Source organism: Perissodus microlepis, chromosome 17 (assembly GCF_051167445.1).
Source record: "Perissodus microlepis isolate ML-2025 ecotype Zambia chromosome 17, ASM5116744v1, whole genome shotgun sequence".
Lineage (NCBI taxonomy): Eukaryota > Metazoa > Chordata > Actinopteri > Cichliformes > Cichlidae > Perissodus > Perissodus microlepis.
Genome location: NC_140477.1, coordinates 13,479,492 through 13,507,184, shown reverse-complemented (window position 1 = coordinate 13,507,184; position 27,693 = coordinate 13,479,492). Strand labels below are relative to the sequence as shown.

The 27,693-nt window shown below is 40.8% G+C and overlaps 1 protein-coding gene across 6 annotated transcripts in view; it reads left to right on the top strand.

The window, feature by feature from the left end:
- anks1b (ankyrin repeat and sterile alpha motif domain containing 1B) overlaps positions 1-27,693 on the top strand; it is a 278,541-nt gene that overhangs the window by 102,833 nt on the left and 148,015 nt on the right. For all 6 annotated transcript variants that reach the window (XM_084911141.1, XM_084911142.1, XM_084911145.1 and 3 more), the window contains 4 exons: positions 2,072-2,173; positions 7,822-7,944; positions 8,770-8,957; positions 15,187-15,318. In XM_084911141.1, the coding sequence (XP_084767267.1) occupies positions 2,072-2,173; positions 7,822-7,944; positions 8,770-8,957; positions 15,187-15,318 (545 nt within the window). The remainder of the gene's footprint in view (positions 1-2,071; positions 2,174-7,821; positions 7,945-8,769; positions 8,958-15,186; positions 15,319-27,693) is intronic.

Sequence of the window (27,693 nt, the reverse complement as noted above, 5' to 3'; positions counted from 1 at the left end):
TGTTTGGAATTTTGTTTTGTTGTGTTTTCTCTCTCCTTCCCTAAATTGTGAGTCAGTTTGCCCTCAGGTGAACTCCAAACATCTGTTTGCTAAATTCTTCCTCACTTCAAGCTTTGTTATTGTTTTGGCCAGTTTCTCTGCAACTGCATAATTAGGATGTGTTGTCTTATGTCATCTTATGCAATGACTGAAAAAGATTCCCGAAGGTAGAACAGCTCCTGTCTTAACTAGTAGCTCGAAGTCATGTGGGTATAGTTAGTACTTTTACTAAAACAGCCTGGACACTGTTGTCCTTTTGACATCATTGCCATCCTCCACCTACTTTCCTTCAGCACTTCCTGTTTCCTACAGGATTTCCTCTGGGTGGCCATGTTCCTTTTGCCTTGATTTTATTAACATCCTGGATCAAAGCAGGGCTGTACTTGTCAGAGTCACTGAGCTCTAACCCGATATAGCTAAAAATATTTCCTGTCGGTAGGTGGGTTTACTGTAGAGATGTAGGATGGGCCTCTATGCCTACGCGTAGAGAATGGCTTGTTGGTGTAACTGCTTTATCAAGTAAGCATCAGTCATTTTTTGACCAAAGAAATAACCTTTAGTATCACAGAAAAGGATCATGTGACATTCAAGTTGAGTAGGTAAATGTGGTTATTTCTGTACTTTCTCTGAGCATTGCAACGTCTGAGCTTGGCGGGGCCTCCAGTCATTAGAGTGTCTGCTACTTTCTGGTCTGCTATTTACTGACCGATCAAATAAAGGCTAAAAAGGCTAAAAAATAGAAAGTTAAGAACAACTAAATAAAAACTGAATGCTATTAAACAGTAAGCTAAGTTTAGCACAACTCTGGGACATGAAGAGCATTAAACAACAAGCCGTTATTATTATAATACATTTTTCTTTTAAACACATTTGTTATTTTTGATAAATAAAAAAGCCAGGGAAGCTGTTTTTTTTTTTACATCTACAGTTCCTTGAAGCACTAATCACATTATAGACTTCATTCATAAATGTACAAACCACATGAGAAATAAGGAGGAAAAAGGAGGGAAAATAAAAACCTGAAATGCTAACTTAGGTGTAAATGTCCTTTTATTACAGTTTGATACATTTCTGATGGTACCCAGCAGAACGATTGGAACGACATTTATTTTCACATATGGCCTATTTGATATTGTGCATCTGTCATGATCCTGGGCCATGTTGGCCCAGCAGTCTTAGTATTCATGTCTTTTTGTATTTTGTTCCTTATTTGATTTCCCCTTGTTTGCCCCTCTGTGTATCTGTGAGCCCTCGTTTCCCCTCGTGTTTCATTTAATGTTTTCCCCAGCCCGTTATGTCTGCGCTCTCTCTCCTCCTGTCTGAACCTCTGTGTACTTCCTGTTTTACTTTGACAGTCTCTCGTCAGTATGCGTCATGTTGTGTTCACTCCTGCCCTGTCTCGTTACGATTATCTGTGTCAGCTGTGTTTCCCGTGTGCTCCCACTTCCCTCGTTAACCCTCTGTGTATTTATGTGCATGTCTCCCTCAGTTCAGTGTTGCGTCGTCAATGTCTCCTCCCCGAACCTGTGTGTCTTTCTGTGTTCCCTCGGTCTTCTGTTAGTATTCCCAGTTTAGTTCTGTTTCGTTGTAAGGCCTGCAATAAAGCAGTGATTTTGAGTTCAGTTCCTGTCTCCGTGAGTTTTGCGTTTGGGTCCTCATCTGCCTCCACACAGCCAGTTCATGACAGCATCAGTCTTTGAATGCAGTCTTTTTATGTGTCATTGTCTGAGATTGTGACTTAGCATTGCAAGAATGTGTATGTGTGAGACTAATTTGCATTCATCTACAAAACATTTGGGTTATAATCTTGGAAAAAATGCTCACTGGTGTTTCTGACTGAGTGGTGTGACTTCATATTTATTTTTGTATACTGCGCTTGAATGTGTTTAGTTCTGTGTATCTGCGGTGAAGGTGAATTATCATGAGCGAGCCTGAGTAGGTCCTGTATTGTTAGACTAAGTAATGGGTGTTGACTTTTTCCCTCTTTTTCTTGTATTTTATGCACGTTTTCTTGGGTGTGTTTGTGTGTCAGGGATCGACACCAATCTAAGAGACAGCCAAGGAAGAACGGCTCTGGAGATTCTGAGGGATCATCCTGCACCAAAATCCCAGCAGATCACTGCTCTCATCCAAGGTAAAGACGCACACACTTTCTTATATAAGTTCACTAAATATATAACAACAAAAAGAAAGATTTAACAGTTCACCAGCGACAATGGAAGCTCCTGTATGTGTTTAGTTTGTACAATGGGTGAATGCACTGTTACTGTTAGCCTTGACTTGTTTTCTTTGTCTCACTGGTTTAGTTGGATTTTAAATAAGATTGTTATCAATAAGGTTCTGGAAGTTTCAGTGGATAAATAGCACTATGGTATTTCTGATGACTACTGTGCAATAAAGTCCATATCTAAACTACTTAAGAACCCTTATAATAGTTGTTCTCCAGCAGTGTATAAATGAATACTAATACCAACACACATTGTGAAGGAGCAGCAAGACCATGGCATGCCATAAAAGGTCAGACTTACATCTTCATATTGGATTTTGCTGCTTTGCTAATTAATAGTAGTTTCAAACATCCCGACTTGTCAAAGCAGGAAAATCCCTTGTTAAAATCCTTAACGATGGTTGAATTTGGAAAAGGCTCAGCTAACTGGAATGCACCAGTCATCACAGGCATCAGTTTCATTTTTGCTTTTTTTGCTTTGATGAGTTAAAAAATGATCTGCTCTGACAAGAGTTTCTACTTTTGTGAAGTTTAGAACCACGAGCTATGATGAGTGAAGTAAATGATGCCTTTCTTTGTGGACTTTTTGCCCCTGTGCTGTAGTTTCCATCCTAAGAAATGCAAGAAATGCATATTTATGGTGGCTGATTTGGTCGATGATCTGTCCTTGGTGTACTCTGCCTTTGATAGTTTCAAAATAAAAGTGGGAGTGCTAGGAAAAAGCATCTGCTCCCTATCAGATTTATACTTTTTTTCATACTTTTATACTTTTTTCACGTTTCAGATCATCAGACAAATTTTAATATTGAATAAAGATAACCGAAGTAACCCTTGTTAAATCATTAAATAAGTGGCCCAATTACTGCCAGACAGTGGACCAATGAGACAAAAGTTGAACATTTAGGAAGGTTTGAGTCCCGTTACATTTGGCACAAAGCTGACGCAACATTTCATATAAAGAACATCACACCAATAGTCAAACATGGTGGCAGTAGTGTGATGATTCAGGGCTGCTTCAGGGCGACTTGCTATAATCGATGGAACCATGAATTATGCTCATGAAGGAGAAAATCCGGCCACCAGTTCATGTCCCGAAGACGGTTTTGGAATTGCCTTTGCAAAGTCCGAACTGATCCCAATAAGATGATTTGACATGCTGTCCATGCTGGACAAAGATAACCAATTTACTCAGGTTATCTTTGTCTAATACAAAAATGTCTTTGATCTGAAACATGTAACTGAAGGTTCTCAGTCATCCACGTCATAGTAGTCTAAGGAGCTTGGAAAGAAAAACGTCTGGACTTCTTTAAGTTTCGTGAAAACCTTTCACCCCTCATCCGAGAAGCTTCTTCAGTTCTAAGTGCAAATGGTGGAGAGTGATGAATATGCAATACACCTATACACTTCTCTAAATATGGCAACTGCTTCTGTGATAACACTAAACTCAGGAATTGCAAATGGGTGAAGTCAAGGTAATATTAATGTTTTTAATACGCAGTTTATAGTCTGTGTTTAGGAGTTTTCAAAATGATTGTGGCTGGAGGAGTACTGCAGTTATATCCAGCTATACTGTAATTTATGGCCCAAAAACAAAAAAGCATACTGTCATTTTCAGTGTCTTCACTCTATTCCACCTGCCATTAAGATCCCTGTTTTTGCTCTTGTCCTCGCTGCAGTGGGTTTTGTGTGCAACCGGTGCTTGTTTGTGTGAGCTTGCACCGCAGTCCCCGCGGACCCAAAGATTCTCCATATTGCACCTTCTAAAGACAGTTTTATCCTGAAGTGATTATGAGGTTCAGTTTGAACGCTCTAATCTGTGGCTTGGAGGCCTTCGCTATCTGTCAGTGTGTAGTCTGTGGGTGTACGTTAGGCATGTTGTTGCGCATGATTTAAAGAGAGTGAGATAAAGACAGACAGGATTGGAGGGATAGGCGAACGAGGAGAGCCTAAATTAACCGCTAAACAGTCTTAACTAGGAGACAAAGATAGAAAGGGGAGCAGAGACTGAGCCCCAGGAATGTAACAAATCGTCCACGGTTAGAAAATAACAGACAGAAAGCTGACATTAAACCAGGGAACGCACAGCGATGCAAAGGGCAGAACAATTTAGATGTAATTAGTGATTCAAGTTTCCTATTTCAAGTTTAGCACGACAACAATTTGAGGCGTAAACAAATAACAAAATCTGGGAAAATTGTCTACATTTGTCTTGTGTTTTAAACCTTAACATGGAGTTGTTGCTTTATTATCCTTCTACTTGCTTCAGAGTTACATATGTGAAGTGGAAGTGGTTTGTTGTTGCGAAGAACCTACCCACACATCTTGAAAAATATTTCACATAGCTAGTTGCTCTCCGAAATGCTTTTTAGTTTTAGTTCTCTTTTGTGATTCTCATCAGTCAGGCAGAGTTAGGAGCTAAACAGCACATGCTTACCTCTGGAGGCTTAACCAGCTAAAGGTATAGTGAACAATGGGCTAAAATTCTCTTCTTCAGTTCATAAAGCGGTCCCCAAACCCAACATCTAAAACTTCTGCGTAATTTGTTTTTTGCTAATGAAGAGCAGTGAGCTTTAGAGATGGTCTGCGTCTCCGCTACATAACAGAATTGGACTCTGTTCAAGCCCTTTATTGAAACTACACGATGTACACTCAGCACTTTATTAGGTACACCTCAGCAGTAGTGGGTTACACCTGCTTTTTGCCTTCAGCACTTACTGAATTTTTCGAGGCATAGATTCAATATTGCTCTGTTCCACTACATCCCAAAGGTTCTCTATTGGATTGCGATCTGGTGACTGTGGAGGCCCTTTGAGTACGGTGAACATTTGAGTGCATGTTCCAGAAACCAGTTTGATATGATTTGAGTTTGTGAAATGATGAGTTACCCTGTTAGAAACAGCCATTAAAAGATTGGTACACTGTGTCCTAAAGGAATGGACATGGTCAGCAACAATACTCAAGGCTGTGGTGTTTAAACATGAGTTTGTGGATTGGTGTGATGAGTCCTTCCTTTCACTAAATGTGTCAAAAACTAAAGACATGATTAGTGATTTTAGGAAGTCCGCTTATAGCTCATCACCCACTATCGTTAAAACTGCTGATATTGTGATTGTTGAGAGTTTCAAATATAGGTGTGGTACTTGACCATAAACTGTGTTTTGGATCTCATGCTGATGCCATTACTAAAAAGGTTCAATAAAGACTGTTGTTTTTAAGGAAAATGAGATCTTTTAATGTCTCATCTGAGATGTTGTCTTTGTTTTATAGAAGTTTTATCGAATCTGTGATGTCTTTTTGTATTGCTGCCTGGTTTGGTAACCTGACGGTGAAGAATAAGAAGAGGTTGGGTCTTTTGGTAAAAACTGCTAGCAAAATTTCAGGGTGCTGGCAAGATGGACTTTTGGCCATTTACAATAAAAATGTGCTTAGAAAGGCTCATTCTATTGTTAATTGTTCAAACCATCCACTTCACAGTGAGTTTGAGTTGTTGCCTTCCGGCCGCTGTTTTAGAGTACCTCTGAGGAAGACCAAAAGACTCCAGACTTCTTTTATCCCTACTGCATCCTGTCTCCTAAATGCCATATAACTGTTCTGGGATTTTCTACTATTATTGTCATTTTATATTATTTTTTGTTTACTTTTATCCCGTTGCTAAACTAATTTCCCTTTTGGGACAATAAAGAATTTGAATTGAATTGAAACAATGCCCAGTTGGACCCCCCCATCATAACACCAGCACCAGCTTGAATTTTTGATCCAAGACAGGATGTTCATGTTATTGACTTCAGATTCAAGACAGTCGAACACCAGGCCTGGTGGCCAGAATCCTTTAGAAAATGTGAAGGACATACATTTTGGACTTTCAAACGTTTTTCAGCTTTTCCCTCTGATACAGACCTCCTACATTGACATTCCTATTAAACCAACATCATTGAACAGTTAAATGACAGAAAAGTGATATATGTAACTCACCAGTCAGTGTATGCTAACCAAATGCCGTATAGCCTCTGTAGCAGCACCACCTACTAGATTCTTGCTCCTTGTTTTGTACACCTACTCCTAACATTTAGCTTTATTTGGTATATTTGGGATTTCCTCTACAGTTTAAAATAACTTCTGCGACCCTAATTTGGAAAAGCAGAAGAGAATGGATAGAGTTTAAAATACAGTTCTGTGGATTTGCTTGTTTACACACTTGTATTTACAAGAATGAAGAGTGATTATGTGGATAACTGGGGTTGAAGATGTCAATACAGTGCAGCTGTCTGGACTTAATTCGGCATCCTTAGCTGTTCACATCCCGAGCTGTGCACATAGAATCGCAGTTTGGGGGAATATTTGTTAATATGCACACAAGTGAGGCTAGAAAATATGTTTATGAAATGAACGTAGCTTTTTAAAAGTCAAAAATTCATGTCATTGTGCATATTGGTCAGAAATGACAGCCGTGAAAAGCTTGTCTCTCTAAATTAGAAGTGCAAACAGAGATTTGGACTTCAGCATAAATTGGAGAATGAATGTGTGTGAGAGAGAGGGAAAGGACGCAGCTGTGACTCAGTGAAAAGATCAGCTGCATGCCATTTCCTGTTGGAGAGGAGATGGAAAAGGACACACACACACAAACACACACGCACAGACAGAGAACGCAAAGAGCAGAATACTTGTCATTTACTCAATTGTACCAGTCGAGGGGCTTTCTGGTTGCCGTAGGCACCTCGTTATGAATAGAATCTCATTTGTTTCACAGCACACGATTCATCCGACTGTTTGAATTAACAAGTTCATTTTGTACTGCCCATCAGCAACTGCTTGTGTACTACAGTTCAGTGGATTATTTTATTATTTTATAAAGACACTGCACTTTATGTTCTCTGCTGTTTATGGAACTTAATAAATCTGTCGGAGCATTTCGTCTTTCTTTTTGAATTGGATGCAAATTCCAGTACTAAGTGTAGTTGTATGCAAATGTGGTTGTTTGTCATAACTACTGAGCTGAATGCCACTATTCATAATAATGAAAATATACCCACACGCACAAACACTCCTGACATTAACCGGCTCCCTCATTAGGACTCTGCAGGGAATTTGCCACCTAATTTCTGTCTGCAAGTGTATTCATGTGCTTTGCCTGAGTTAAGCAAGTGTTGAACTTTGTTTCTGGCCCTTCACCTGAACACTTTTGTCCCCTCCTCTTTCCTTCCCTAGCCACATAATTTGTTCTGTTTTACCTTCATGAACAGCAGATTGCTTTATTAGCAGAACCTGTGAAGTGAATTTGTGGTGTGGGGAAAAGTGTGAATTGAATGCAGCTCAAGCTGTTTACAATACTGATGGCTGTGCTATTATATTGATCCGGTAAAATGCCTCTGAAATGATTTTTTTCTCTCGCTCTCCCTCCTCGATCACTCTCCAAACGTCCTCCACTCTGTGCCCTTTCTGCTCATTATTCCCGTCTTCCTGGCATATTTTCACTTTCCCCTTAATTCACATTGCTTTCATCTTGTCTGCTTCATCGTCCATCTTCTTAATTCCCCGCTGTTTCCACGTGTCTGTAGAATATATGATGGATGAGATGGAGAAGCTGAGCATCCTGGAGGAGCCTGTCCGCACGTGTCCTGTCCCTACACCTCGAACTTCTGTTCCCTCGCCTTCCGCGTCCCCTTCACTGAGACACAAGAGTAAGTATGAAGACAGACTCATGTGACACAATGCAACTGAAGTACTGGACTGTGAGCTCTGAGGTGACTAAATACAGCTTTTTTTTTTTAGTTCTAAAAAGAGGAAGTGGTAGAAATAAAGACAGAAACCGGGTGTAGACAGATGACATAACAACAAATAACAACCTATGTAGCACATTCCTTTATGCATTCTGCACAAAGGCTTACAATATGTTTAGTAATATACCCAAACAACTACAAAGGCATTTGTATAAAGCATTTATTTATATATAAGGGAACATTACAGACCAGTCCATCATCCAAAATGCATGTGTCCAGTTTACTCTAAGAACAACGCCACTAAACTTGATTGGAACTATTGTTTACTTTTTGCAATATGGGCTGAATAAAGCCATGGAGAGCAGCTCCTTTAGTGGAGAATAACAGTCACTGCCACTCCACACTTACCTTGTCCAGCACTGCCCCCTGTGTTACAAATATGACATTGCAACCTGCTGAGTGTGTGCTGATCTGCTCTCCTCTCAGTGATTGTCAGCAGATCCCATAATTACCTTGATTACCTAGAGAGTCGTGGAGGGAAGCGGGAGGAAGTGATTAGCACAGTGTGCCTTAATGCGACACAAAAGCAAAGCAGGAAGCAGACGGGGGAGGAGTTTTGTGTCTGGCAAACAGGTTAATCTCACAATAAATCAGACAGGCATATAAAAGATTTACTTCCACCTTTTTTTCTTTGTTGTTTTGGTGATAAAATATATTTGCTGGCGTACCCGGTTTGAGAATAACTGGCTTCACAGATACGGATCACGTTTCTTACATCCTCCTCAGATGATGCTGTGACAAGCGAGCTGTCCAAACTGCTTCATGAGATCAAAAAGTGCCGGGATAGGGACTACTCATTCGAGGAGCTCTGCCACACCATCTCCTCCCACTCTATGGACAGCTTCGGTAGCGGGCGGCTGTCCGATGAGGAGCGCCCAGATCGACCCAACGGCACTCTGACTCGAGCCAGCAAGGTACGCCACTAGGCTATTACAGAGGCGTGGTGCATTTTGGTTGTGGTGTTTGTCTCTCCTTTCTTGGTCTGCTCATGTAAATGCATTTTGTGGGAAGTAATGAGCCAGGCAAAAATGGAAAAGGGCACTGAGGTAGTTTGCAATTGAACACCTCGTTGGTAATTAAATATTCTCACACCAGAGTTTAAAGTTGTTCTGAAAAACTCCATGTCAAAAAGAAAAACTAGTAATGCATTTCTACTTTTCTGTTAATTGACACTTGACTATAATGATGGTTAACTCAAAAGTAAATGTCCGGGCCTTATTCCAGTTTCTTAAATACAAGAATTTAGTGGTTTTGCAGCACTTCTTTTTCTCCTGCTGTCTTTGGAGTTTGATTTATGCCCCTAAATATCCCTTTAGTTGGCTGCTTTGTGCTGGCCTGCTTTCTGTTTTACTCGTTCTTTTTTTTTTTCTCCTGTTTTAGTAAACAGATAAAACAAAAGTGCAAATGTCAGTGCAAATCTGCCAAATGAAAAAAAACAAAACTAGATAGTTTATGGTTGCAATTTCAGATAAGATTGGTATGAGGTCACTGGCTCAGAAAGTCTTAATTTCAGGAGTGACCGAATTGCAATCAGTCCCTACAATAATGTCTGTGTTGCTCTAGAAAAAATTAAGACTTAAAAATCGATAGAAAAATATTTTGGCTCTGAGTAAAATGTTTCTGCCACATCTATAAATGTTTGACTGCAGGCAGGCTCTATCTGTTTATCTAAAAGAATTTCTCTCTGCAGGCTTATCAGCTCTTATTTAGTCCTTCAAGATGTCTTATCTTACTGCACACAGGGCCCAGCTGTGCTGCAGATCTTCATTTACTGTCAAGGCCACTTCACTGGGTATTGTTCAGCTGCTTGTTAATACAAATATCGAATTGGCCAGTCACATGGCAGCTACTCAGGCATTCAGACACAGTCAAGATGACCCGTTGAAGTTCAAATTGAGCATTAGAATGGGGAAGAAAGGTGATCTGAGTGACTTTGAAAGTGATGTGGTTGTTTGTGCCAGCTAGGCTGGTCTGAGAAAAAGGAGAAAATATCCAGCGAGCGGTAATTCTCTGGGCAAAAATGCTTTGTTGAATGCCAGAGGTCAGAGGAGAAGGGCATGTCTGCTTTGAGATGATAGGAAGGCAGCAGTGACCGACATAACTACTTGTCAGAACCAGGATGTACAGAAGAGCATCTCAGAGTTCATAGCCTTGAACCAGATGGGCTACGGCAGCAGAAGACCACACCGGGTGCCGCTCCTGTCAGATAAGAGAACGCTAACAGGAAACTGAGGTTACCGTTCACACATGGTTACGCAAAAACAGGAAGAGAAGATTGGAAAAATGGTGCCTGATTTGATGGGTGTCGATTTCTGCTGCAACATTCTGTTGATGGGATCAGAATTAGCTGTAAAAAGCATGAAAGCATGGCTTGCATCTTGGCATATCTCAGTCTGAGACTCGAGATCCATGTGAATGAGAAGTGTTTCCAGCAGCTCACTGAATCTGCGTCATGAAGCCTTAAGGAAGTTTTAAAGGAAGTTTTAAAGTCAAAGCGGGATCAGCCTTGTATTAACAAGGTGCACCTTGTTAATACAAGGCTCTTCCTTGTTAATACAATTCTGGCTTACAAAAAAGACTGCACTTTGACTATTTTGACTACAGAGGGCAGTATCAGACTGATGCCGCTGAGCTGGCTCGTCCTGTTGAGTTGTCACTTCTTGTTACAGAAACAAAACAGGTCCAGGGTTTATTTACAATTGTAATTATTCTTTGTGCTCAAAGATCCGTTCACAGCCTGCAGATATTTTTCATGACCTTCTTCTAAATTGGTGCCTATTTATGCTGAAATATTGTTCATGCCTTCCCCGTATCTGTCCACACTCTCCTAACACAACACACATACACACACACACTCTTACGCAGAAGAAAACTGATTAGACATTAATGGCTTGAAGTTCAGCTCAGGAGGAAGTGGATGACCTTTATCAGTGTTAGCTGACCAGAGAATCACACCTGCAGTTTATTTCTAACAGCCAGCACAGCGTGACGAAGAGGCTCTGAGGCTCAATTCCATCAGCCAGAAAGACAGAAACACAGGTCATCTATCACACCTGAACCTTTAGACCACACACGGACACACGTGCGCGCACACTCAGGCGTGCACACTCACAGGGTTGTCCAAAGAAATGCGATTGAATGTGCCTGCGCTTCTCACTTATTACTGCTTGTCTGTTTCTATTTTTCTTTCTATTTCTCTCCATCTTGCTCCCCTACAGTAACACATGCACAGACACTCCAGCAAAAAATATTGTGACGCTTATCAATAGTCCCGTTTTTTTTCATTTCTTTAATAAGTTCACTTTCAGTGTAATTCAAGTAGCTTTTATGGACAGTGCAGCAGGTGCACAGACCTCGTGCTGAGGCTCTCTCACACGTGCATGCACATTAAACACGTACACCACGTCTTACTCAGGCTGTAATTACCTGAATCCATCTTGTGCCCTTCTCTATAAGTACCAATTTGTATTCTATTACTGACACTCCTAGCTTGTGTATGTCTGTGTGTGTTTATATGTGCCCGCAGGCTACTGTCTAAACTGTGGCCGGGCCTATTTAGTATGCGATTCAGTGTCTCTATAGTACAGAAATGAACAATGCAAATATGCGCAATAACTCACACATAGATTGCATACACTCACAAAGAATGCTGGCACAGTGTGAATTAAGTCAGAGTGGAAATGTGTGTGAGTTGTGTTCAAATAAGCACTAGCATGTGCATTCTTTGTGGTTAAACCAGCATGTGTTTGTTATAATCTGATGCCACTGGTCTGCTGGCACTGGTTGTATTCTTTGCTTACATTTATTACACAAGAATTTATTATTCAATTATAATTCAAAACTAAATAATTTAGTCCACATGCTTATCTAAGTATTTCAAATCAAAGCTGAGATTGTGTATTTTTTCCAACCAGAATTCCAGAACTTGTGTATCCCAATAACCGTGATGGAAAAGCACAGACTGTACATAAAAGGTGGATGTCATCGTGGAGCTTTAAGTAGTGTTCTGGCCATTTTCATCTTGGTGTTTGGAAACCAGATGTGACAAATGAGGATTGGATGCTTTGTTGTCTGTTTTACTCTAAATTGGACCAAAATTGACATCATGTTAAGTGAATTAAAGCTAAGGTAGTGACTGAGGCCATAAACCCAACAGAAAAGTGTTTAATGAGGTCATAAGTCAAGTGAGGAAAACTTTCTTGTGGACTTGCACTCTGACTTCTTTCTACAGCTCGCCCCCTGCTGGCCACTTATGGATTTCTTTTCCCTACTTGGACTCTTTCTGTGTTTTGCGTGCAGATGATGCATAGAGCAGAGAATCAAATCCTCACATCTAAGAGGCCAGAACCTGTAAATACCCTTTACAAGTACTGTCTGGACTAAAAATCAAATGTGTTCCTTAATTTAAAATATTTGGCGCAAATCTGTAGCCATGCTAACAACTCTGCAGGACTATGATGATATACAGCTTTGCTTTAAGCTATATGTTGAGGGACACTGACTAACAGGTTATAAAATTTATTGTCTCCCGATACTAACATTCTATCACTAAGCACAGACTAAAGTATGGATATATTGTAATAAATCATATTATTGGGCATATTGATCAGATTTTTCATACTGGTTTGAAATGTAATTTTTGCCACAATATTGTTCTCTGCACCAAAAATGTCACCTTGCTGTAGATGTCAGTTAGATTTAGGAGTTGATCCTTGTCTATTCATCGCTAATCATGATTGTCTATAATGACCAGTTAATTAAGACTTCTCCATGCTAGTTGGAAATCTGTACAATACTTGCAGCCCTGAGTAAAAACTCTGAACATGAGACATACAATATAAAAAATTCACTCCAGAATTGATTAGTTTGATTGATTGTTTTTTTTTTTTTTTTTTTGTAAGAAAAAGAAACCCATTTTAAATATAATTATAATATGAAAATGTACTCCTTCCTTTTTTGTGGAAATGGCATTTTGTGGCCACACCTGCAGTTCCTGTCTTCCCATCAGGGGACATATCACACTTTTCAGTGTTAGTGGTCCAAACAATTAGGAAAGAAATCTAGTGCAGCGTAACCCATTCAGTCATTGTAGAGATATTTGAGCCTGGATCTGTCGAGCCACTTCAAATCTGTGTAAAAACTGTGTTTTTCATCCATGCAAAGACTCTCTTCAACAGATATTTTTTATGCATGGTTAGTTTTCACTAACCAGTTGGCTGCACTATCAGAGCCATGTGCATGTGGTGCAGGGAAATGTCTAAGGGTTTATTGGGTTTCATATTGATCTGTAAAATTTAAACTCGTGTAACTTAAACTCATTACACTGGAGTCAGTTTAAATCCAAGTATAAATCAATTTGTTTCCTCCATCAAATGAACTACACTCATTTGTGTTAAGAAGCTTTCAGACAGACATAAAAGACACATTTTCATGTAGTTAAGCAGGAGATTTTCCCTAAGTCATAATCTATCCCTTTAAAGCTTTCCCATTGACAACTAATGTAATATTGATTAGCTATGCAGCTTTCAGTATGAATAATTAACTGTGTCCTCTCTATTGAACACTGGCTGGCATCACATTCATACTGTAATGAAAGGTTATGTATTGTTTATGCATACAGTGCAGTATGTATATGTGAATCCTGCAGTCCTTTTTAGATCAATCAATACTCAAGTGTTGCAAAGGGCCCTCTGCAATCTGGAGCGATTGGTGACCTTTCGCTTTCTGCCTCATTTTCTGCCTCCGTCTCCATTCTCGCTGCCGTTCTTTGGCTCTTCCCATCTGTCTCTCCTTCCTTCTGTAACTTCATTTGGGTGCACAGTTTTCATTCTTTGCTTCTTTAGCATGCCCTCTGCATTCCTGCCGCTCTTAATCCTTTTTTTTTTTTGTTCTTTTTGCCCTCTCGCTTGTCTCTTTTAGACCTCTGTTCTAAAGATAATCACCGCATGATGAACATGAGACCTCCCTCAGTCTATGCACCCTCATCACTCCTGGTAAAAGCTACATGCAGTTTTAGAGACGGCCGATATGTGTTTTTGTCTTTGTAATCTGCTGTGGTCTACACCCTCGGCTGCGTTGTTTGGTTCACAGAGATATCAGGTGGGCTTTATCTGCCCTCTGCTGCTTCATACTGCAGAGCCCATCCGCACACCTGTCCCCTGAGAGCCAAAGAGCCCCCAGGAAAGGGCACTGCGTGTGAGCCTCAGATGTTCTGCTATTAATGGGCTTTTCTCACTAACACATACTAGCCCAAAGCAGTGCTGTGCAGGTATTTCAAGTAGTTATATGAGAAGGGTTGCAGGTTTTTGCTGTGATCCCCATGAAGAGCTTCACAAAGAGATACTGAGGTTGATAAAGATGGTGCCTTTGAGGGGAAATAAGCTGGCTTTTACTGTAATTATCAAAATCTCCAGTAATGGAAGAAAGTCAGGGAAAGAAATTCTAGATAAGAATGTATTTGATTGTTTGATTTTTATCCCATAAAAGTGTTTTTGGTGAATCTGCTGCACATTTAGCCATAAGCACCATAAGTTAAATACTTTTAGCAAACTGCCACTTACTTGCACCCACAGCTGTCACAGAGCGACGTTAGCATTGTGCTTTGAAGCCAAAAAGATGAATTTAATAACTAAGAGAATGGCAGAGGTGGGTGACCAGTCTCTGCGGTCCTACTTGCTTCTTTTTTCTTTCCAGAAGGCAAATCAACAGTGAGCTGCTTCTGACCAATAAGTGGCTCCTGGAAAGGCTTCATAATAGCCTTCAACTCCCACCCCTCTCTCAACCAGCAGAGCCTTCAGGAGCAAAGTCTCCCTCTACCATGTCATTTGTTCTTTTAATTCAGTCTTAATGTAAAAGCTTGTGTATTCCAATTTGATTCTGTCTGTGCCAGGGTTACACGAGCCACTGTTACTGTAAATATATTGGTCATAGCAGCTTTGAAAATAACTGCTGTCACCCTCTGTCCTCCTAAATCTATGCTGATGTATACAAATGGCTTTTGTACGGTACCATCAGTCTTTTCTTTGTCCGGTTGACAATTAATCTTCTTGGGACACATACACCCTCTAATCTTTGAGCTGATTATTATTGGTTACTTGTTATAATGACAATCATATACTTGTGTTCTGATTTTTGTGCTCACAGCGGCCGACGCCACCTCTCCCTCCGGCCATGGAAGAAGATGAGGCAGAAAAGAGCTGCGGTCCCACTGGCTTCTGGGAAGCACTGACTCCATGCAATGGCTGTCGTAACCTGGGCTTCTCCAGCCTGTCACAGGTACACACACACACACACACACACACACACACACACACACACACACACACTTATATGCAGTGAATTAACTAACTCTAACTGCATGATGATGATGTTTTGACTCCTAATTTGCATTATAATGTAGTGTCGGTGTGCACAGAGTCAAAGAATGATATCATCATCACAATTCTTATTTAACATACATGATGTAGAGTAAAGCAACACACAAATTACAGGCTAGTGATATTGCCAGTGTTCTGAGCGAATACTTTCACTGGTTACCTTGGGAACACAGTGAATGAGCCGTCACTAGAGAGACCGGCTCTCCTGGCAGTTCTAAATACTCTGCTCAGTTTCTGCCTCTTTCTTCATCTCCTTATCATACATTTCTGAAAATCCTCCCTATCTCTCCAGTTTTTTTGAAGCCTTTTACCTTTACGAGTAGTTCATGAACTCTGAATAACTCTCAGCTGAAATATCTGATACAGTGAAGCGACATGAAAGGCTAATGATCCCTGTGGGGAAAAATGGGCATATTACAACAACAAAGAAAGGCTGTGTAGGACAGAAGCTTGATTTTAGGGTTTTACTGAACAAGCAGGCTTAATCCAAACTCACACTACTTCTCAGTATTCCCGCTCCATCTTTACTTCTTCCTTCCGGCTCCCTCAGCCCCACACGCTGTGTATTAAGTGTGTTTAAATGAGTGCTTAGCAGGGAGATGCATGCTGGCACAAACAGCAGGACATCTGACATTTACAACACAACAGACCCTCTGTCTGGTATACGGGCAGCCTGCCGGCCTGACTGGCACACCGCCTGGAGATGTTCGCACCTGGGCGAGTGTGTGCGTTTGTACTAATGCGCTGTGCATGATAGCTTAAACCTTTGAATGCGAGCATGTGGGTATACACAGTCTATTTGGTATCATCAGCTTTTTGTGTGTGACATCATCTCGAGCTTGCGTGGGAGGATTTGTGTGTGCGTGCGTGCTCGCGCTGGTTTTATTGAAGAAGTAGAAGTGGAAGGAACAGAGTGTCAGAGGGAGAGAAGGACTGAGTCGTTGCTGAATAATTAACTTATCACTGCAGTGATTTTCCCACTGCAATTGTGGATAAACAGAGTTAACATAAACACACACAAAAAAAGCATTTGCATCCCCTTAGAGGATTAATAGGGTCTAAAAAAAAAAAAAAAGCTGTGCTGCAGTCGCCGCCATCGTTTACATCTCAATCTTTTGCTTTTATCAATCCACGTGACATCTGCTAACATGCGTGCTCACCAGTCCCCCCCTGGTCATCTTTCTCCCCCGTTAGATGTCTGCAGTAGTGTTTTAACCTCTGTCACTTGTCTGAGTGTTTAGTTTCCTGGTTGTCAGCTGTCACTTAAAGCTGTCAGTCAAAGTGCTAGATTTTTGTAATGAGTCATACAGAAAATCTAACCTTAAAATAAACCGCTTAAAGCACCATGTTGAAGTGAAATACGGTGTAATTTTAAGTTTTCTTTAAACCCCCCCTCAATATACTTTAATGCCATTAATATTATTCAAATTCTTCATTGGAAAATTCATATTTGTTTGGTTTGCTTATGTCAGCAGAAATGACGTTGTCAAATTCAATTGATTACAAAATATCCTGCGGCGACTAAGAACCCTGACCTCCTAATATATACAGGTGTTCATATAAACATGTAAATCAGATATTTGGTAAATAAAAATTGATTCATGTGCTGTGTATTGTTTAATTTGAGGAAAATGAGTATATTAATCAGATAGATGTGTTTGATTAATTGAAATCTGATCAGGAACCTTCCACAGCCCTATCAAGCTAGTCATTTAAAAACTTTCGAGCGGGGATATAAAACTAATTTTACATTGCGGGCCACATACAGCCCACTTTCATCTTATGTGGGCTAGACTGGTGAAACTCCGCTTTTTGTCAGTGAAAAGATGTTGAACTAAACATTGAATCTATTAAATCTTACTATATAATATTGATATATAAATATATAAATGTAATAATAGAAGATGAAGAAGCACAATTTCAACATCATGTTTCAGTTTTTCTACATGCTGCTGTAGTAAATGAAAGAAATCTATAAGCATGACTCTTTGGGGTTAAATTGCAAGAGGTAAATGTATAAACTGACTGAAATCTAAAATGAAATTGTGTTAATGGCCAGTGGGGGAGGTCTTGATCAGTGGAAAAAGAACCCTGTAAAACTTGTGAAAATACAGTTTCTTTATATTTTCCAAAACCTTCCATAGGACCAGATTGGAATCTTTGCCAGGCTGATTCTGGTCCCTGGGCCTTATGTTTGGCACCCCTGATTCAGAGTATTTTTTTTGGGGTTTTTTTGCAGAAAAGAAATGCATGAATCTATCTAAACTGGAAAAGCATCACTGACATATAAACAGTGTTTACAGTCATGTGCCAAACCAGATATACATTTTTATCTCTGAGAAATGTGTAAGGCAACATTTACATTTTGAATTTCTGGCAAGCGTGCTCCTTTCAGCTCTTTACAGTAGCTGCTATATGCTTCCTTTTTCACCAGCTAGTTACTGACTTTGTTGGTGCCAGCGTTGCTATGGTTGCGAGGTCTGCGGTTTTCTGAGTAATTGGCCCACATTTGAAGCATTTCTGCAGGTTGAACTTTTGTTGTCCATGAGTTCGTGTTGTGTATGAAAATTGCCAAAATATCCTAAAAATCACAAAAGCCAAACTCCAAAACAGCATGCAGGCTTAGATAGAAAACAAACTATTTTGTGATACTCTCCAACACCAGGTGCCTGCCTTTTGGGTGTTATATTGTATTGTTTATTATAGGTTAGTTTGATTGGCCATGGGGCTGGTTTTATCAAACAGACCTGGCAGCTCTGTTTGGTGCTGAGCAGAGAGCTCACAGGAGAGTTTTTGTTGAACACAGCTGCCTGCTGCATCCAAAAGGCTGGAAAACCAAAACAATGACCTGAAAGGTCATTACAGCCGAGGGGAAAAGCAGTGTTGGCTGATAATTTTCTGTGAAACAGGATGGCTAGCCATTGCAAATGTAAAATACTGCAATGAAGGGTTTATGGAAGTGTTTTAAAATATTATGTTGCTGAAAAACAACACTGTTAAATTCATAGCTATGAGAGTGAAACACCTGAGGGTTGGTGGTTTAGCAGGGGATACCTCTTTTGTCCTCTGCCACCGGGTGGTATCAGGGTGAGCAAGGATGTGCCCAGGGTGGATATTGTCTCTGGACTCTGATCAGACACCTCACCACTCCAAAAACCACGGATGCTTGGTAGAAAGGTGCCGGGGAGTGTTGTGATCTGTAGAGGCTTCAGGTATTGGTGTGTAGACATATACTAGTTGTAGGAGTCAAAGAGAATTTGGCATGAGAAATACAGATTTTTTTACAACATGTGTTCAAGCTTAACTATCAGAAACCCTTCTCATCATTAATGGGAACTTGTGTAATTTTCCAGTGCCTGGAAATGTACCTCTGTCCTGTTTGTCTCAATTTCTAACCAGGACGAAGACCAAAAAAACGAATAAAGTCTGGTCTGAAAAAAATGTTATTAACTCTTTACCTTTTACCGTTTCATTCTTCAGGGTGGGCCATTTATATGGATACACCGTAATAACATGGGAATGGTTGGTGATATTAAAGTCCTGTTTGTGGCAAATTAGTATATGTGAGGGGGCAAACTCCTCAAGATGGGTGGTGACCATGGTGGCCATTTAGAAGTCGGCCATCTTGGATATAACTTTTGTTTTTTCCAATAGGAAGAGGGCCATGTGACACATCAAACTTATTGGTAATGTCACAAGAAAAACAATGGTGTGCTTGGTTTCAACGTAACTTTATTAAATTGAAGCAGAGCAAAGTTACAGAGGTTTAATTAGAGACACAGTTAAGCATTTTGCAATTTTGCATAATTTAAAAAAGTTTACATTTCTTCAGTATTGAACAGCAGAAATTAGACTTTCTTGTTGTAAGTTAGTTCAATTAAAAAAATAAAAAACAAACAGCGGCCAACAGCGCTGTACACAGTAGTAGACTGGTGTGTAATAAGAAAGTGGATAATGCAGAAAACAGAGATTTTTAGATGTGACACTCTTTTTGAAGTACACTGAGAGAGAGGGAGAGCTGTGCATGACGTGTCATTTTATCGTGGTGGAAGCAAAACAGCAAAAGTAAGAGGGGAATTCATGACGATGTTTATGTGAAGCGAAAGGTGAAGCTTAGTTTGGATCTTCTTTTGCTGATGGTTCAGTCAGTTTTGGTTGGAGGATGATGAAACCTGCAGCGTCAGAATCTAGCGCAAAAAAAAAAAGACGTTAACATAGAAAGCTGACATCTCACCAATTCTGATGCGTCGGCGGGTCCGCGCTCTATGTTTACGAATTTGTGCAGAATCCATGTACCTGCTCTCATTTACAGTTTTAGTCGTTTGGTGGTTGTTGAAATTTTGTGAGGTTTAACCTAACTGATTTTAATCGGTAAATCCACACCTACTTCTCATAAGGCATCCAGTCCATTGTGTTGGATGAAGGTTCATGAGTAGTGGAATAAAAAAAGCTGCCCTGTAGCATTACTGAGATGGATGTCTAATGTCAAAACTTGCTTGAAGTATTTCAACAGGCCCACAATTCACAGCTTCCAAAATTGCCATCTGACGGGAAGTCATATCCTGAAACAAAAACAGCAAAGTAAATGTGTACCTTTTATTAAATGGCAGCTGAGGACGTTTTATTTCCTTTTCTATGTTTGTGCAAGACTGCACGTCTTAAGCAAGCATGAAATAAAGTTTGCCTATGTTTTAATATTTGTGTGTCTGTACATATTTGTGTGTCTGTACCTTGTACCTTTGTGGCCCGAGGTAATGAATTTAGCATATCCCTGCTGCCTGTCACATGCGTGCTTTTTGTGCACACATGACGGCACTCACTCCCTCATTACGAAGTTTCCCCTGTTGAGAATTGTCGTCACTAGCTACAGGTTTTCACTGACCATCTCCATGTGAACGCAGTTTGACGCCAAAGCATGTGCGGGGCTTTCCTTCGCAGCGTCACCTTTTTTAAAATTAAGTTACAGAACTCATTTGCGACAACCTTGAAAGCAAAAGAAAAGGGAGACAGGTAATGATGAAATGCAGGAAAGACAAGAGATGCTGTAGAGAGAGGTCTGGAGTGTTGCCAAGCAACACAGACTTTCTTGAGATGTCAGGCGTGGGATGTCCACCATTAACAAATCTCAGTCACCAACAGCATAGGTGCGTCAGACTGCTGCACACACACTTGCACATGTCAGCGTTTCCTGACTTTCTACCAGGTTATTTCACCATCTTTACTTCCTTCCTGTTTTTCTTCCTCCGTCTGACTTTCTTCCTCCACACTTAGTCAGACTTGCTTCTTACATTTCTCTTTCTCAAGCTCTAATTTTCTTTCTTAGGAAACAGGGCTTTACTCACAGCTGTCGCAGTTTTAAGATGTGTGTTGTAAGGTGTCTTTGTGTGAGAAATGAGAGAATCTTAGCCAGCAAATATCCAGATAAGTGATATCCAGGCTCAGTTTCCAGTACAGTCCACCTTTACAGATGTTTTAAAAAGTTGTATGAGAGCAGATGTTTTCATGATTTGCATGTTAGATACACAAACAGCATTTAGTCAAAGCCTGCTCAGACATGATCGGTCAAAACTCGTGAGACTAAGTGCAGGATAAGCTTCTGGTCTGGTTGACTCCAGATTGTGTGCATTCATATGTAGATATCCGTTTGTAGAGGTTAGTGTTGTGCTGTCACAGATCAGACAGCCATGAGAGCCTTTGAGGGTGCTAAGGAACATCAAAGGCAAGTGTTTATGAGGGGGCAGAAATTATGTGCAGAGCTTTAACAGCATCTAAATGAGGGAGTAGAATTTGTGTGAGTGGGTGAGTTTTCATCTTATGTTTAGAGTTTAAGATCATTGACCTTTTTCAGATTGTTTAATGTTTTGTAATATTTAATTATTTAAAATAAGCAAGGTTGAAGTTGCTCCATGAAAACTGTATCTTTATCTTACGTGCAGAATTAGACATGCTTCATTTAAATAAATAAATAAATCACACACAGCAGCTGGCCTTCTGAAGTTTTTCCTGGAAGCAAAGTGGCGGTATCATAATGTCATGCAAACAAACTGGTGATAAGATTTGATGAGTACAAATAAGACTAAAGGTACTGAAAAGTAGTGACATTCTGTTATAATTTGGGGTTTTGCTCCCTTCTGATTGACAGGATTTTACCGTCAATATACTGTGAAAAGTATTCACTCACCAATCCAAGTGATTTATTTCAGGTGTTCCAGTCACTTCCATCACCGTGGGTGTATAAAATCAACCATTTGTGAAAGAATGGGTCGCTCTCAGGAGCTCATTTACTTCCTTCATGGTTCCGTGATAGGATGCCACCTGTGCAACAAGTCCAGTCATGAAATTTTTATTATTAAATATTCCACAGTCCACTGTGGTGTTCAGTGTTGGTCAAGTTACTTGAAAAAAGTAATCAGTAACTAATTACTGATTACTTCCCCAAAAAAGTAATCCCGTTACTTTACTGATTACTTATTTTCAAAAGTAATTAATTACTTAGGTACTTAGTTACTTTTTAAAAACACGATTTACAACCTGAATAGGTGATAAAGTGATAGATCTTTCAGCCCAATTCTACTTTTTCTGCATAATCCATCATACAAAATGTAATCAAATGGAAAAGTATCTTTTTTTTAACTTGTTTTATCAGTTTTAATCTTTTAACTTTATTCATCAAGCAAAAAGTTAATTATATGCAACATTCTCTGACTTGAATAAATTTGTTTAACATTTAAACCTATTTTCTGCACATTCCAGCATATAAAATAAAATGTTTTTTGTGTTTACACTCAGTCTTTCAAATAGATGCAAGTAAAACACAGCAGAAAATAAATAAAGTCAAAGGCTAGCGGTCCTTTTGCTCTATTTTCACCTGTAAAGCAGGAGTGGGGTAGGCGGAGGTTTACCCTGGTGCAGATGTGCCGGTCAGTTGAAGAATCTGCGAGTTTCTCTGTGAATTTCCCATTACGTCGTTGCGCACTCGGTGCTTGTTTAGGGTTGTTTTTTTTTTCGCTGTAAAAAGAAGTTTTCTTCCCACGCACAACGGACACTAATGTTTTTGTCTCTTTTTATGGAATCAAACTCAAAGTAAGGTCAGTACTTCCACGCTTTAAACGCTGCACGCTCATACTCTCTCCCGCACTTGATATATTATCCATTGTTGATCTGCACACAGCTGTTGTCACCAACAGCGCACTGGCTTACATGAGACATTCTCGCAAAAAAATCACAGCTTTAGTAACGCAGCGTTCCTACGGGAAAGTAACAGTAATCTAATTACCGTTTTTGCAATAGTAATCCCTTACTTTACTCGTTACTTGAAAAAAGTAATCAGATTACAGTAACGCGTTACTGCCCATCTCTGGTGGTGTTATAGAAGAAGTGATAGGAAGTGGCAGTAACTCAACCCCAAATTTCTCGCCCACTGCCAACCATTTGGGGGAGAAACATTTTTCCGCTCATAACCATTGGTCATATTCCATCCAACAGGGCGGATGACTCAAAGAATGTGCGCGTGATGAGGAAACCAAGGTACTTGGTCATTTTGGAGGCCTACTTAGGTAAATTGCATCTCTCTGGTCTTATTCACATTCAGACAAAGATGACTCCACCCACACCATTATGCTCCTCCTCTTGCTCATCACTAATACTACAGAAATTCAGAGTACAGAGTTTTTTTCTTGGTGGCATTACCTGGAGTCTTTTAATAAGGACTTCGGGCAGCACGAGTTGATGTGACTACAAAGTCAAAACAGGAGAATCTTTCCTAAGTGTTCAGTAACCAGTCGCAGCAGATGGCCCCGCCCCTCCCTGATCCTGGTTCTGCATGAGGTTTCTTCCTGTTAAAAGGGTGTTTTTTCTTCCCACTGTCGCTGAATTGCTTGCCATAGGGGGCCATATGATTGTTGGGGTTTTTTGTTGTTGCTTTCTTTGTATTATTTTAGGGTCTTGACCTTACAATATCAAGCAACTGTTGTTGGGAGTTGGTGCTATATAAATAAAATTGAATTGAACCGAATGGAAAAAATTGAATTAATCTTGCATTTATACCATTGTAATAAATCAAACTGTTAATATGTAGCCATTCTGTATATGCTAGTAGTATAATTATCTTCCACTCACATAAACCTTGTAGTCATAACTGCTCGGGAAAGGAAACATCAATTTCCTGAAAGAAAATGAGCATGCCAGTTATGAGACAAAAATACATAACTGAAAATAGTCAGCAGCTATTTGGATGATGTGTTTAATTATTTTAGTAGGATTTCTTTTTTCAGCTCCAGCTTTTCAGATTTGAAGTTTGATGTCTAATAGAACCTTTGGGAAAATTAAATTATCTCATTTTGGACTTACTTGAAAGTCAGTAATAGATCCAGGAAAATGTGGTGGCTATTTTCTTGATATTTACTATAGACAAAATTAATTTATCAAGAAAATAATTACTTCTTGCAGTCCGTATCTGAGACGTCTAAAACTCTGCAGTGCCTGCAAATGTGTGCGCGCGCGTGTGAGGATTGTATGAATTGAGACAAAGATGTGAACAAAAGTGTTTTAAATTTTTGCTCGGAGTGAATAGCGGATGATGCTGTTTGCTCTGTGGATTCTAATCCTGTTCTTCCAGTTAATTATCATTAATTTAATTGGCTGAAAACAGAAATTCTGTCATTCAAAACATTGAATTAGACTAATTGATTATTATTATGTTCTCTTTTAATTTGATTTGATTTTGCTTTCATTTCCCGCTCTCACTCCCATCTCTCTATGGGACGTGACGCAGCTCTGTGCTTACACTTGGTGCCTGTTAATGGCGTTATGCCCCTCTAGACTGCAGCTATAGGCTGTCAAAATAACTCACAAGACACATATAGGTGCTGTCATATTTCACCTGAAATAGACTGGCTTAAACCTATAATGCCCTTGACTCCATGAAGATGTGCTGTGGATGCGTGCGCTTGTTTGTGTGTAGTTTTACATCCGTCGGAGTATCACATATCTCACTATTCTTGAGGTAAACAGGAAAAGGCAGAGAAAGCTGCCGAGAGGGGAATAGAAGCTCAAAGAAAAGCCACCAGCAGGAATATTTATTTATTTATTTTTTTTAACTGCAGTGTTGGTTTTATAATACGGTGCAGCACAGCAACTCTTCCTGTAGTGTTGATGCCCTTGAGCAAGGCATTGAAAACACAGTACGCTTATGCAGAGACTGTTAAATGTGTGCAAATTATGTTGTGTTCCAGTTCAAATGAGCTCGCGTTAAAGAGATTAAGCCACAATCCTACACACAGGTGACAGAGCGAGATAAGGGTAAATTTGCTTTCTGTGTTCTTGTTTACAAAGGAATTAAAGATGTGGTTAGAAGGCTTTACAGGCAAATAAGATGACTGATCGTACCGAGTTCATATTTAAACAAACATCATTTGTATCCGTGTATTTGTGTAACATATTGATGGAAATTATTTTCACACGAAACACTGTTGTGGCCCCACATGACGCGAGGGCTAATGATGTTGGCAGGAAACGTCTGTCTCTGTTATTTTGCCTCTGGCAGCACAGTTATGCAAAAAAAACTTATGATGATAGGTATTTGTCATTTTGAGCGATTTACACTCTGCTAAAAAAAGGGGAATGAACTTTGTCGAGAGATGTGAGGCAGTTGCAGATGATGCTTCATCATGTTTAGCTTGGTCTAATCTCGGGAGATTATGAGTTTCTGGAAAAGAAGCGCTCTCTGTTAAAGGAATTTCTTGATTTTTACATAAATATATTTATATGAGGTTGCAGTTGCTTAGTGTACCATCATACCAAACCCAGCATGCTGATTTTAAATGGATATAGTGTTTGCTAATTCAGTCTGAATACAAAGACTTAGTGTTTGACAGCTATATCCTCACCAATATAGCTGCCAAGTAGTGAAGCCAGTGCCAAGGAGCCACTGGCTCCACTACTTTGTGCCCCTCTCGCATCATTTTAGGTCTGCACTGAAAATCATTCTTGTGCACTAAAATAAATAAAGTGTAATAAAGCAAACATCAAGCTGATAGGCAGTATAAAAGATGGACATAGGTACTGTGATGACACCCACTGGTGAATGAAATCCTGTTTCATATGGTGGAAGTGACTGTGCGCTGACTGTGAAACCACACACTTATTAACTGACATTTTGTCAGTCCAACTTCATTAGACAATGAACGTATCCTTGGATTATCCTCCTTTCAGGAAATCTACAAAATAGACTTTGGCTACGTCCACACGTACACAGGTATTTTTGAAAATGGAGATTTTCCGTTTTTGCTTTTATTTATTTATTTATTTATTTATTTATTTATTTTTTGTGTCCCGTTTGGATCTTTAGCCATCAGAATTGTTGTCTTAAGGCCAAGAAAGATGCCAAGCGGATTTATTTTACCAAGTGGATCATCATGGCCTTGCCATATTGGTCCATTTGATTGACCTTTATTATAATTATGTATTTATTTTATTTTCGGTTGATACAAACGGGACAGACGTGACTGGGGGATAGGACAGGGAGAAAGAATGAAAGAAAGAGAGGGAGAGAAAGAAAACCAAAGGGGAGAAGAGACGGTGAGAAGGGGGGGAAGAAAGGAAAAAAACAAACAAACAAACAAAACGCCTGGATCACCTGTATGGAGAAAAAAAACAGAAGAGAAAGCAAACAACAAAGAGCAACATAATAAAAACAGCACCATCACAATAAACTAGCTAGCAGTAGATAACAGTAGATACTAAATAATAAACGATATTGTGCAGCACGCAAGATAGACAGCGCACAATGTGCTTTGAGGCAGCAGCCAAGAAAGGTGTAGTCCGCGTCTGTGAACACCCGTGTGTACACCTGTGTGCATACCTGTGTGGATCAGCATGCTTGTATTCCAAAGGTTTCTCCATGTAACGATCTGCTAGGGAGTGTGGGGAGCCATAGCCCCGTCCACCAGGGTATGAAGCAGGTATGGAGGAGATCCAGGCCCCAGATATCCAGAGGCCCCAGAGTACAAGGACCCGAGGAGGACCACCAAAGGGGGGGGGAACCGTGCCACCCTCCTGGGAAGAGCTGAGTAGAGCCCCAAACGAGAGGTCACCCCGCAGCTACGGAGCAGAGGCCAGAGGGGGTTGCAGTGGCGTGCCCGCGGGCTCCGCCGGCAGCCAGCTGTGCCAGAGAGGACCGAGCTTCAGGCCCAGAGGCCAGAGGCCTGAGGGCATCCCACCCCCCGGAAGGAGCCCAGCCGGGCCACAGGCGCCCGGCCCCGCCAATCGGCCACCAGGAGTGAGCCGGTACATGCATGAGCGCCCAGCCCCAGATGACAAGGACCACCAACACACCAACGTCTAAGGGCATCAGCCACCGGCAGGGAGTGTGGTGAGGGGAGATAGGCCTCCGTACTTTAGAGGGCCTGAGATGTACCCAGAGAGGTTGAGTCTAAGACCCAACCTGACATATAGACACAGACAAACAGGCACACGCGGACACAGACGTGCATTCCCACCCCCATATGCACAACCAAATACTCGGCACTCACCCAACGTGTAGACAGACACAAATAGACACTGCACAGACAGTCGCACTCCCCAAACATACTCTATATCCCAGGTCCAGGTACCCCCACCCCCAGAGGGGCAAGCCGCACCTAGACCCAGGAGATGTAACCCTTCTCTCTGGGGTGGAGGCAAGCGGACCACCTCCTTATCTGCAGTAGCAGGGAGGCCCCGCATCCCAGACCCCAGTCTGACGGCCAGCACCTCCTCCCAGCCCCCCAGCCCTGGTGGCTAACAGAACCGGGGTGAGTGAAGACCTCAAACCTCCCTACGCCCGCTCATATGTAATGTTGTTGTGGGCTGTTCTAAAGTGCATTTAAAACTCAGGAGAGCATGGTACTAGCTTCCTCTCAGAGAGCAGCACGGCTCCTCCCGAAAACCCTCAGTGTCTAAATGCATTTAAAATTGAGGGTAGGGCACCAGCGCCAGAGGTGGGTTGGAGTACAACGACCATCCTCTGGATGCTGTAAAACGTGCCCACCCCCAAGGCCCTATATGTATGTGTTATGTGAGAGTGTGAGTAATGTGGATGTCTAGGTTGCAGAATAAAATTGAGGCACAGGCGGCCAGAAGGGGACAGAGGGGGAGTGCCTCCCCTGCACCCTGGTGACATACCTGCACCCCAAGCCCTGCGTGTGTGGGTGGGTGTGGTAGAGCGGGAATAGGGAGGCAGCTGAGGATGGGGAGGGAAGAAAGGGAGGGGCAAGCGGCCCCTCCCTGGGGCCAG